The 13,398-nt window shown below is 38.6% G+C and overlaps 1 protein-coding gene across 2 annotated transcripts; it reads right to left on the bottom strand.

The window, feature by feature from the left end:
- Positions 1–347: 347 nt before the first annotated feature.
- Positions 348–11,585, bottom strand: LOC103139330 (trace amine-associated receptor 13c). Of its 2 annotated transcripts, XM_016672381.1 has the most exons (4): positions 11,436–11,585; positions 9,347–9,412; positions 4,510–4,863; positions 348–4,365 (listed from the first exon to the last, which is right to left on the bottom strand). In XM_016672381.1, the coding sequence occupies exons 3-4, from the start codon at positions 4,781–4,783 to the stop codon at positions 3,491–3,493; spliced, it is 1,149 nt and encodes a 382-aa protein (XP_016527867.1). In that variant the 5' UTR covers positions 4,784–4,863; positions 9,347–9,412; positions 11,436–11,585; the 3' UTR covers positions 348–3,490. The 2 variants fall into 2 exon arrangements, with proteins under 2 accessions (XP_016527867.1, XP_007553946.2); XM_007553884.2 differs by lacking the exon at positions 9,347–9,412.
- Positions 11,586–13,398: the final 1,813 nt, after the last annotated feature.

Here is a 13,398-nt window from a genome sequence, read left to right on the forward strand (position 1 = left end):
TGTATTATCCATACCGTGTTCTGTAGACGTTGCTGTCACATCTGAGTTTCAGGCACTTTTTCTGACTTTAATTATTAATCAGACATCCATTTTTCAAGGTGGTTGCAAAGCCTGTCACGACACATGAGCTTCCTTTTTTCTTTCAGCAGAATTTACATTTTACTGGCTACTGATTATGTTGGTGTCATTTATTTTAAAGTTTAAAAAAAAACTGGCTTGTATAAAGAATATTGTTGTTGCCAGCTCACAAATAACAGGCTCACCACAGAGCTTTTAAAATAGTCTTAATATAAACACGTTTGGAAGCATTATTTTCTAGACAAAAAAATGTAAATACGTTATTGTGATTTAATAAGACAATTTTATTCTTCAGATTGCTCGTTGAGCTCATTTATACCTTTTATCATATAGTCAGACTCTACAATACAGCAACAAACAAGACATCATACACATTGCTTAATGTTACAGATACATCTTACCCTGAAGAGACAAGCTGCACAGTACGAGGGTCTGCTCCGATTATAATCTCTTACTCTACACATCTGTGATGTAGCCCATTCAGATAGTCACAAATATACAGATAATCTTTTATTATGCCAATAAAAACAAGGTTTAATAATATAAAAAATGTAAATAAAACCTGATTGGCATGATGCTAACTCATGGCACAATGCTAATGGCTGACGTAGGAGCTCATAAAGTGCACTTCTGAGGCAGATTATTGCAAAAGTAAAATTAAATTATCGTACCAGGGTCAAATTAACATTTCTAAACATGAACTTTAACTGAGAGCCAGTCGCATAATGTCCACACACAAGCAAAAATAAATACAAGGTTAATTTCTCAAATCAGAGAAAAGGCTGAGAGGTGGAAAAAACACAAACAAGTTCTTGAACCAAGATGCTGGTTCTTGAACCAAGAACTTCTTTGTGTTTGTGGTAGTAAATCTGTAAGTACATTAATTTTATTCAGGACATGGACCTGCCTGCTTGTGATCTACAGTATTTGTGTTTAGTTTAAACCTTTCAGCTGTCCAGTGGTCAAATATGCATAATTTTACTTTTGCTGTTGATTTTAGTTGCTGAGAAACTTCAGAACCTGTTTGCAGAAGAATGAAACATTTTTCTTTTACTGTAAACATGAGAGTAAAGCCAGGAAATGGTTTGATAAGCACAAAGATGGATAAGAAGTAGAAACAGATTTTCATTTTCCATTTTTGTCCACTTATCCAGCATAGTGCCCCCTCATCATTTGGTACCCCCATTTCACACCCATATGCCATCCATCCTTCCATTCTCTAAATCCTCTGATATTATGCAGGGCTATATGGGGGTTCTTGCATGTCTCTAGTGGCCAATTTGCTCGAGGCGAGGTACTCCCTGCAGAAACAACCATGCACACACACACACACACGCGCACACACACACATTCACTCCTAGGAGCAAGTTAGAGTGTCCACTTAACATAACATGCATGTTTGTCGGTGGTAGGATGAAGATAATCTATTCATGCATGCATCAGAAAATACAAACTCCACACAGAAACTCTGGTGGCCCCTCCTCCTCCTTTCTGGGAGGCAACAGCGCTAAGTTATCACTCTTTATAGTGAAGCATGTTAGCAAACTGGAAGTAAAAATTCATACAAAATGGAAAAATCTCAGAGAGTCTAACTATGTTATTATCTAGAGAAATAATTTTGTATGAAATCTTTGTACAAAAAATAAAAATGAAAATTACCATAGAGCGAAATGACAGATGAGTATCCTGGCCAGCTGCCTTAGTAGCTGGATCGCAGAAATAACAGATCCAAGACGGGAACAAAACCGTTTTTCTCCCTATCCTCTGCAGAGCTCGATGGCTCTTGTTGATGAAGAGGAGCAGCATTTCTTTTTCAGTTTAATGAAGTTCCTCTCCTTATGTTTAGGGTGTAGCCATGCCTTCAACTTGATGAAATTCATTTCAGCCACATGTGTCAGGCTCCTTATTATTTTCCAATCCACATCTCATGACTACAGGTGATGTCTTGAATGCAGACATACCAAAAAGTGAGGTTAGCCTTTTGGTTCAGCTGTTCAAAACAACAGACTGGAGGAAAGCCAAGCTTACTGCAGATGAAGCTCTGATGTGTCAAACCATCTCCTGCTCCTTCTCACTAAGACCTGATACCAAGATACCCGACCTGCTTCACTCAAAATAGACTCACTCCAGCCCAGAAAAACACCAAAATAAATCACTCTTGCTTTTAGCTGCTTCCAGAATGAAAACAGAAGTGTCCAGTCTTAGCATAATCAGTCTAAAGTAAATTAGTAAAATTGACTTGTTCAGGGATCCCTTACAGACAGCTCACTAAAAGCCACATAAAGAGCAAGAGTGACTTCATAAGTTTTTCAAAGAACCATGATGACTAAAATTTAAAAGTTGGCAGGATGAGTCAGTCAGTCTAAAAATCATTGGATATCATGTATTTCTATTAGGCAGAAGTAACAGCAAGGATTTGCCTGTTAGACCAATACCTAACAAATACATTTTAAATCAATTCAGTTCTATAATTAACCCAGTCCAGTTTTCATGGATGCAGTCCTGGTTTTAAACAGATATTAAAAATGCACAGATTGACTGTATTTAACAATTAGGCGACTTCTGACGGCAGCTGGTTGTGCTTGATTGTATTTAGGAGTTTTAAAATAAAGACAGGAGCACATTATTTAGATTGACTTTTGTCAAAAAGGTTGATGAAAACAGAATTATGTTGGTGTTCAGGTTTTAGTATGACAAAACATGGAAAACTTCAAAGTATAGTAATGTCTTTGCAAGGCAGTGCAAAAGAAAAACAAAATATCACTGCAAATATTTTTTCCTTCTACTTTCAAAGCTGGCATCCAGTGGTCAATCAGCGAACTGCAGTTTTGGATATTTTCACCCTGATTGTGACCTTACAGTGATTGACCTTTAGTTTATGAATAGACTGATATCTTAATCAGAGGAAGAGATCTGTCATTTCCTCTGAAATAATATCAATTTATAATGATGAACTTCACCACTCTTTGTCTCTGTATGGTAAAACCAAGAACGGCATTCTTACAATCTTTGAATGTGTCTGAAAGTTAAAATCATGGCACCTTCGACTCTGACTTGCAACTGAAAATTATGATCTCCTCAATTTTACTACATTCTCAGCGGAGTAAGTGTTACTGCAACTTGAAACATTCATGCAACTCTAAAAAAAATTGCCCTGTGGTTGATTCACCTGGATTTGTTTGCGACTGGACTTGAAACTGCGTCTTCGTGGTAAAAGCTCCCAACCTGCATGACTGCCCAGATCACAGCAGATCTGGAGAAAGCATGGACTGTTTCCACATTTTCTCCCTTCTGCAAAGCCTCGACACTGCACAGTGATCCTCATTTGGACAAAATGATTGCAATCATTTAATATTTTGGACCAAAGCCGCAAAAACTGTGCTTGCGAAAACAAAAAAAATGAACATGGTCCTCAGGTCTTCTCACCGTGGGGAGGGGACTGCTCTCTTTGAAAAAGCAGGGTCACACCCTTCCTGAAGCGGTGGTCCCTCACACTGTAGATGATGACATTACAGCAGCTGTTTCCTGTCAGAATCCAGAAGGCGAGAAAAGAAAAGTTGCACCACGTGTATCCCACCACATTTCCGAGCACAAACACCGCGATGGGAGAGAAGGATGCTGTGAAGGCAAATGTCAGTATGCCGATTGTCTTTGCAGCCTTAATGTCTGAGAATGATGGTCTGTGGGAGCATCCTCCTCCTCCCCCTCCGTCACTCAGACTCCCCTCTGAGAGCAGTTTGCGTTTTTGGGTGTATCGGCGGATGCTTGTGAAGGACACAATATTAACTGCTAATGTGCCACCCAGAAGTGTGAAGTCGAATGCTGGGAACAGCAGCAAAATGTTGGCGTCAGGCGGGAGCCGGCCTCCAAACAACAATGGGGCGTAGTTACACATGCGACTGCACTCATTGTACTCCAAAGTGAAGTTGCTGCTGAAGATGAGAGGGGCGAGAGCCAACAGGAAGCTGGCTGCCCAGGACAGCAGGATGAGGAGCAGCGTTCGTCTTCTGGTCACCAGCACGTCTTTGTGGAGCGGCCACAGGATGGCCACGCTGCGCTCCAAGGTCATCAGGAAGATGGTGCTGATGGAGACAAAGGTGCATCCCGCAAACACGGGACCAATCAGCATGCACGGCTGCCAGGGTCTCTCCATGTCGCTGAAGGATGCCGATGTACCACCCTGGTACCACAAGGGAGGAGCGTTGGTCACCATCAGAGAGATTTCAGTGAAAACAGAGAAAGGAACCACGACAACACCCACCATCATGTCTGCTATGGCCAGGGACACTGTCAACAAGATTAACAAAGAAAAAAAACAAGCAATATTTAGTTTAAATGTTTGAGAATCAGGCTTTTAATCACATCTGGTCAACTTTATCTGATGAGAAAAAAATAAATACAAGATAAAAATAAAAAAAACTACAAAGTTACCTTTCAAGTACCCTTGTGGTGTTCTCGACTGCCTAGTTTGCACAAAGACTGTCAGAGTAACCACATTTCCAACCACAATAGCAAACGCCAGGCTGACCATGAACGCCACGGCGAGGGTGCGGTTGAGCATCCCACAGCAGCAGAGGGTGCAGAGGGGTGGAAGTGAGCCATGTCCCGTCTGCGCAGCCGCAGTCAGGTTAAACGGACAGTCAGAGGTCACCAGAAGAGCTGCGGTGCCCACGGGAGTGCTGGTGTTGGGAAGCAGCTCAGTCATGGCCCAGAGTGGTAATAATCTCTGTGAAGTGTTGGCAGAAAACCGGCTCAGGAAACCATGATGTAAAGTGGTTGGCCTTCCTAGAAAAAAATAGCAGAAAAAAAAAAATCATAAAAAGGCATTTTCAGTCATTCATTTTTGGCTAGATTTTGATAATGTAATAATCATGTGGCAGTCGATTTTTGCTATGTGTTTTTCTTATTTATTTTTATACTTTCCACAAGAGAAACTTTCAGATGAGTGCATGCAGAGGTACTGACACCACATCTCCTTTGCTGAACCTGATCAAGTTGTTTGTAACGATTGTTGAAGGACACAAACTCTCCTCTTAACTTCAAACCAAACCTGTAAAATACAAATTAGTATTTCACCTATTGTGAAGTGCACACAGTGACTCCAATGTTTTCTCTTACTACTTTTCTCAGAACTGCACCTTGTCCTTTGACAAAGACACAAATATCATTTATATTTATCTGCTGTAAATGGCAAAGCACTTTCAGAATCTCTCAAAAAGCTTTTAGCAAGAAAACCAAAACTATAGGATTTTATTTGAAGGTGATATTTTGACAAGTTTCTTATTTGTTTTATGCATCAAAGCATTAGTCTGAGAAATCACTTCTTGACTGACAGATTTGACAATTGGAATTTTTTTCTTTTTCTTACATGAACTAGGGAGGTGACAAAATGTTCTGGCGGAAGACAGAAATAATAAAAAACAATAGGTCTCCTACTATGTTATATCTGGGTATGGACCATTTTCAAATTAAAAGCTTCTGTCACACGTCTCTCCCTTCTTTGTACGATGGTGTATGGAAAAGCATGGGTTACACTGGCCTAACAAATTTGCTTCATGAAAGAGAATGAAGTGAATTTTGAGAAATATCATGTCCTGCCATATATTTAAAGTAAGTGTGTAACTTTTAAAGGTGTTCTGTTTTTATTCTTACATACACTGTGTGTGTGTTCATGTTTAGTGAGATTAATTGTTTGGGATTCACATTGTTCAGCTTTTCATCTTGTTTGATAGATAAACCGATAGAACGACAGAAAAGGACTGACTTTAACCTATTCAACTGAATATGCTTAAGAACGAATATTTAAAATAATTTTTTTTGAAGCCACGGTTGTGCTATTGTGAATTATAATCTAGTCTAGATTATTGCCTTGGTTTTATTGTCTTTGTATTGTGGTTACTTGTTATTCCTTGACTCTAACACAGTTTGAGGCATCAATCCTGTCAGTGCCCAAACTCCAAGTTCAGGACCAAATGTCTTTCACAGCTGACAACTAAATACACGGGTCCTTCCATCATCTGTGCTGTTCAGTGGGCTGGAGAGCAGAAGGGTACACTCATCCACTCAAACACAGAGTAACAGGAGCGGACATATTCAGACCAGGGCGAAAACCGAAGCAATGTTTGTGGATTGGCTTAGAGCAACTACCAAAGACTCAACTATTTAAAGAATTAGAGTTCAAACAATCACAGAAATATGCTCTTGCTACACCGTCATGCTGTTCTGTATTTCATGAAAATCCAGAGAACAGATAATATTTTATTATCTTCCACCAAAGCCTGTGGTCAGCCTGAATCTCACTTATAGATAACTGTCTTCAAGTTTGTGGGATAAAACAAAAGAATGTGACAGAAAGCTGCATTATATGTTCGAGACAAAACTGGCTTCATATGAAGCATTGTGACAGCAGCACAGATACAAAAGAAAAAGAAAATCACCCAACAGTGAATTTCTTAGAACAAATCATTTTCATGCGAAATCGTTATCAAACACAGTGTATGTCAAACTTTGTGTGATTCCTGTGTCTGACAACAAAAAAGATATATTTATGCCTTAGTCAGAAGTCGTCCTAACATCTAAAGGAAGACTTTACTTATATTAGATGGTTTCCATTGTGTGTATTAATGCATTGTAAGCTATATTCTTTGTTTGAATTATTAAAAGAGACAATTGTGAATGTTTTTAGAGGGAATCTCAACTATTTGCAGAGTTTAGCTGCTGGCTAGTGGCTGTGACCCTTAACCCTGGAAAATCTTTTATAATAAAATATAAATTTTCATCTTTCATCACTTTAAAATCTACTAATAACTAAATATGGGCAGACAACCATCATTTATCTAGTCATTATGCATTCCCTTTGTACTATGAAGTTGTATTTTTTTAGTTCTCAGCAGGAAATGCATTTATGAATGAATGAATGAATGAATGAATGAATGAATGAATGAATGAATGAATGAATGAATGAATATACTTTATTAAGCCCAGAGGGAAATTAATATTTCAGTACATTCTGTCCAGATAGAAAGGTGCAGCCTTATTTGCCAAATGCTGTAGTGCTAAGCGCAGTAGAAGTGGAAACTATTTTCACCGTGTTATTAAATGTTCAAAAACTAAAGGAACATTTCCACAAATATTGTCCCTGTCCTGTGATATTTGTTGCATGTGTTTCCTCCTTCTCTTTCTGAATACTGCAAATAAAGAGCCACTCGTGCCACGAAAAACTTTATTTAAAAAATGTTTCCCTGTCAGACTTGCCACTTCTGAGCGTTCTTGATGTGCCTCTGACTGGTAACACAATTAAATGCCAGGCGCAAAAAGAATTATCTGCAAAAGGGCATACCGCACTCCATGAGCTTTTAAACTGAAGTTGTTGTCGTAACAACTGCCAGACCTTTTCTGAAATCCAACCCTGCTGTTCCTTATACGATTGATGCACTCTATGAGCAATTCAACTGAGCTTGAGCTTTGTGCGTGATTTTTAAAAACAAACTCTAACGTTTTGTTTCTAATGTTAAAATAAGTTATATTAAAAAAGACCTGATTTTTCTCAGGAATCACGGCCTGTGAGTTTGCTTGCAGTTCAGTACATGTAGTCTGGAGTTTTGATCCAAACGTTCAGTATTTTAACACATCACTTCAAGTATCATCCTCTTTTGCTCCAAATTATTTTTAAACATGTTGTGAAGCAATAACATTATTATCAATCACAATTTAACAAGATTTCATGAACTAATTGATTTGTCTGTGTGTTAGTTTACTAAGTACATTCAATGTGAAAGATGTCATAAAAGAGCTTCTGGTCAGATTTTGATACTCCAAAGGAAACATTTTATCTCTAAATATTACGTTATGTTGCAAAGCAAAAGTAAAATGAATACATGTGTTTGTTTCCTGTTCTGGCTGTTGTTGTACACTCGTATGTCTGCTTTCAGGATGCCCACTCTCGTTATGGTCTCAAAAAATGTGCACATCTCCTAGTGGCCTGTGTAGCTGCCTGAGGAGAGATTACACAGGACCCTCATGAAATCACTCACTGATTGCCCGATTGACTGATCCTATTTTCTGTGGTTCGATTTACTTCTCATCACAGTAGCATTCAGAGAAGGCAGCATGATATTCTCCAGCATTCAGAAAATACTCCTTCACTGGGTGTCCTACGTATATGGAGAAATCTATATACTGAACATGTTGTAAAAAAAAATGCTCCATGCTCATGTTAAGGACGTGCACAGTAAAGACTTACCTGAATAAGAAATGCTCATATTCTATTACATTTTCCTGCTTCACAGTTATTGCCACCCTGGGTGAATACGTGCGCTATACCTTTAAATAAATTAGGATTTTATTGTGGAAGCCCAACCTTACATTGAATCATCTTCTGCACTGAGAGTTGGAGATTTGAATATTTTTTTAAGCCAATTCATCATTTATTAACATTAACAAACATCTCAATGGTATGTTTTCTTGTTGCTCAAGTTTTCAAGATTGATTAAGAAAATTAATCTATGTGTCAAACATAATAGGGTTTATTTCTAATGTGGGTTTATTTTAGATCTTTTTTTTAGGGTGCTGAGAAAAGTTTTACCTGTAAATACTCTGTGGAAAGAATGGGATGTTTTGTTTAAAGCGCTCAATTTAGTTTCGTTGTATTTCTTGCATATGCGCTTAAAGACTTTCTAGTTTAGTTCAGAGAAAGAACAAACTGATTTTGACTTTTTGTTAAAATATTTTCTATTAAGAAAGAGGATGACGAGGGAATCAAGCAGTTTCTTTTATTCTCCTTGAACTGAGTTTTCCAACCATACCACTGAGCAAACACTGACGAGCAGCAACAGTGAAGAAACTCATCACGGCTAGGCCTTGAGAGAGCTGACTTTAAATACACAGAGAAAAAAAGAAACTTCTGAACTCGTGAAACGCGTGGAGTGGGCGGAAGGGGAAGGCCTTGTAGCTTGACGTCAAATCTATTTAAGTTTTTGACTGTGATTCATATTTCTGTGAAGGTGATATAACATCTAAGAATCATGCTACATTAAAAACATAATTTTAAAAAATCCCTTGTGAAAATAATGTATTTCAAATAGCAAACACTTTGTGGCTTATCTCTTCTCTTTTTGGGAATGCTTTCAGCAGTTTTAGGCTTTTTTCTCTATGAACATAATTTGTTTGCTTAAACGTATTACAGCTCATTAGAGTGGAGAAACAAAGCAAAGATAATTATTTGTGAGAGGAAAGACAATCAGCCTGATTTGGAGGTTTCTGCTGTTACCTTGAGTAAAGATGACAAGCGGAAGTCATCCCTGCGGCAGAACCTCAGGCGTGGTAACGCAAGGAGCTAACAGCAGAGGCAGAGCACACACACGCGCACCCACACACACGCACACACGCACAAGACATGCAGCTGTTAGAAAGATAAAGTCTTCACAACCAGTAGACAGACAGAGATTTAACTGCGCATGGCCTGAGAAATGCAGCATTAATCACAGCTTATGGTGACACAATTTAGTGAAAATGTCTAATAAGTGAAAGTTGTAGAGAGAAATATGTTTGCATGTGTTTAGCTGCATGTTGGCCACGCAGCATTCTTTTAATGAACTTTTATTTTCAATAGTTTTATCCTAAACAAATGTATCTTAAAGAAATTCCCAAGCCCTCAGACCAAACACAACAATACAGAAATCGATTTTCAGCGTTGCACTTAAAGAATGCTAACAAATATTTGCTTTCTTCAAAGTGAGAGTGCTTGAATATCTGTTTTCCATGCATGCAGTGAATGATGTTTGACAGGGCTTTGTCCCTGACTGATGGGTTCGGGCATTTGCAGGAGGACCTCCGAGGCCCGGTCAGGACTCTCCGGCCAGGTCGCCTACAAACACACAGAGGTCATGGGTAGTACTAAGCGTGGTGGACGGGTCTGCACTGAACCGCCTAAGGCTTTCTCTGATGCAGCATGCAGGCAGAATCTGGACTTTCTCCTCACATCTCGGCCTGTCATCCTGTCTGTACAGCTTCCCTTTGTGTTTGACAAGTGCACACAGACACAAAGAAGCTTTCATGTTTTTTTTTGTTTTGTGTCTGTCACCATATTATGGTCTTGCTTACATTTTTCACATCATTCCTGTGTTCACTGTTTAAATAAACAACGTTGACTCATATTTTTCTTTATTGCATGAATAATTCCTTTGTGCTTTCTATTAAAGCATGCAGGTTATATATTGTACATGTTGACATATAAAATTAATTGTTGCAAAAATACAAACACGCTCTAGATAATACTTTATTTCAAATCAGGCCGAATTACATTCTGTTTACTTTTTTAACTATTAACTTCAACATAGTTCATTTGACGCAGAAAAGCCACCAAATGTTAATGTAAGAAAAACTAAGATCTTGAAAAATACATGACTGCATGTCTAAGAAAATAATGTACATTTACCAGATTTGCTTACAAACCTCATATAACATTATTTTTACCCATCTGTGTGAATACATCAAAGTGAAAATTAAACCACCAAAGTAAGTGGAATATGTCAAAATAATTCAGTTTCTATGGTGAACAGTGTATTTTTGGAAACTAGCAGAAACAAAATAAATCAATTCTGATCATCTTTCTCTCTAAAATTGCATCTGAATTCTGGAAATATTAGCAAACCATCCAAAAATATACAATACTACTACTTGTTTCAAAGTGCACACAGTCGAAACCCTTACTGCTTCATCCACCAAGCATTGGGCATTGACAAAACTAAAATAAGCTTTTAATATTCAAACATTAACTTGCAGACTGCAGCTAAACTCCACTGATTAGAACTTAATTGACAGCTGAAATGAGTTAAATGAAAATGTTGTCACACTGGACATGTGCATGCCTCTTCCTCCCTCTCAGTGACTTCTGGTCTCTTCAACATGCTGGTAACGAACATCATCGCTGCGCCGTGTCGACGGCAGCGACACGACTCAACGGACTGACATTACACAAGACTGAACCCAACAGTTTCACTGATGAAACATTTCAGTCTCAACACACGAGGTTTAGTTATTACTTTAGAGTGATTTTTATTGACTCTGAGCAATACAAACACAGTCAAAATGGGCTTTATTAAAACTTTAATTATTGTTTCGAAACCTTATTTTAATTCATTGGATTATCACAATGTAGGTCGTTGTGATAAGCCAGTTTATGTCTGCCTGTGCCAGCCGCAAACCAATCAAATCAATGCTTAGTACGGAATTATTTGGCATTTAAGCAATTCAGTATTCAAACGATCACTGGAGATAAATATGATTCTTGAACACAAATTACAAAACACACAACATGATGCAACAGATAGTAAATCAATCTAACTGGATCTTCTTACCAGCATTTCCACTGCCTTCGACCGTGGAGCGTTTGTGCAGACAAAGGTGCATAAAAGGAAACACAATCCAGGTTTAAAGTGTTGACTTGGTGGAAGTTAAATCCAGCATGAAGCCATGAAGCTCTCCGGAAGCAGGAGGAAGAGCAGCTCTGCTCCTCGTGGTTCTTTCTCCACAGGAGCGTAAAGCCTCTCAGACACTCCAGCTCTCTGCTTCTGTAATCCAGCCTCTCCCATCTCCCTCCTCCACCTCTCTCTCCTGCTTCTGAGACCTCCAACCACGGCTTTCCTCTCTCCTCCTCACCCACCTTCTCATCATGCACACACACACACACACACACACACACACACACACACACACACACACGCACACACTTCCCTAGAGCTTCAAGGTAAAGTCCACAGTTGTGTTTTGCTCTTCTTTCTCTCTCTTTCCTCTCACATTTGCCCTGTGATGTGCATCCCTCCGCTTTCATCTCCTCCACTCCAAAACACCTGTCATGTTTAGTGTCTTTGAGGCTTGAACTCTACTTTTATCGTCGCTGCAAACCTCATTGTGTAGCTCACTCTTCCCTCAGCTCGAATGCTTTTTGTCCGCAAGTATGTTTAGGGAATGACTTCCTTTCTTTGCTGCACACTTTTATTTTTATCCACGTGTTCAAACTGTGTAAAATTAATAACAGAAACTGCAACTAATGAGAGTTGACTGTTTTAATAACATCTCTTCTTTGGGCATTTGTCCAGCTCTTCTGGGCTTTGTTAGTGTCCACAGCGTCCACATCCGTCCTCTGTGTTATTACCTCAGCGATAACTGTGCTCCCATGAGATCCTGCCTTTAAAAACAACTGGAAAAAACTGGACATCAGATCCAAAGACTCCAGTGCCACACAGAAGCAGAAAGTCAAAGTTTCAGCAGGGTTGTTCGAAAGCTGAAGAAGTAATTATGTGGCCAAAGTGAAGCAACATACAGCAATGTCCATCCGGAACCGTGTTATGTAACCTCAATCCTCAAGCGTTTTTGCAAACCTGCCAAATAAACAACCATAGGACACGTCCCCTTGCCGTAGAATAAGGGTCATACTGTATATCTGATTCTGCTTTCGGACAAGAACCGACCTGGCCTCTTTTTGGAGACACATCAAAGGACAGAAGCTTGTTATTGTACATCATGGTTGGTGGCACATTTCAGGAACATGCTGCAAAAACAGCTCTTTTAAAAGTCATACCAGGAATAATTTAATACAAAACAGGAAACATTCAGCTGAATAAATTACATTTGAAGCCCTGGGGTTTATAATGCCTGTGAGTCTGGTCAAATTAAACTAATGTTACATTACAGACCAAAGCAGAGACCTATACATAGTTATATCTGTCTTTTTTTCATGCGTGCACTTTGGGTTATGTTTTAGTTTGTACCTTTAGTGTGCCTCCGTTAAAATAGAAAGTCACAATGTAAAGATTGTGTTTATATGCATGATTTTTACTGGTAAAATAGCCAACCTGTAAATATAATATGCATCAAAGTAAAGAAGCTGTCTTGTACAGATCATCTGAATATTTGGTGTATCAACAAATGTCCAACTTGTGTCTGTAATCTTGATTCCAATATTCGTCAGAGCAAAATGCTGCACTAATCAGAGATTTGTCAGAATTAAAAGTCTTGAATTTGCTTCCACTTCGCAATTATCCACTGCTGTGTGTTGGTTTTATCTTGTAAAACAAATATATCTAGTTTTAGGATTTTGTTTGAGAAAATGTAAAAATAAATAAATGGATAAAAATCAAGGGCTTTAAGTACTTTTGCGGGCAGTTCTGCACATTATGCATGGTTTTCTGCCTTTTATGCACATGAATCATTTTTTGCTTTATTTTGAAGAGGTGAGTAAATGAAATATCTACAAACTACAGTAGCTATCATGTGGAATTTAAGGAGTGGAAAAACTCCTTAAATTCAGGAGTTAAATAC

This window comes from Poecilia formosa, unplaced genomic scaffold, assembly GCF_000485575.1.
Source record: "Poecilia formosa unplaced genomic scaffold, Poecilia_formosa-5.1.2 Scaffold60, whole genome shotgun sequence".
Classification (NCBI taxonomy): domain Eukaryota; kingdom Metazoa; phylum Chordata; class Actinopteri; order Cyprinodontiformes; family Poeciliidae; genus Poecilia; species Poecilia formosa.

Bases quoted from the DNA above. Each gene is read 5' to 3' on its own strand.
- LOC103139330 (XM_007553884.2), bottom strand. From the start codon at position 11,487: ATGCACCTTTGTCTGCACAAACGCTCCACGGTCGAAGGCAGTGGAAAT. The intron at 4,864-11,435 runs GTAAGAAGATCC...ATTTTTTTCTAG, and splicing joins CGAAGGCAGTGGAAATGCTG to GAAGGCCAACCACTTTACAT. The intron at 4,366-4,509 runs GTAACTTTGTAG...TCTTGTTGACAG, and splicing joins ACCACAAGGGTACTTGAAAG to TGTCCCTGGCCATAGCAGAC.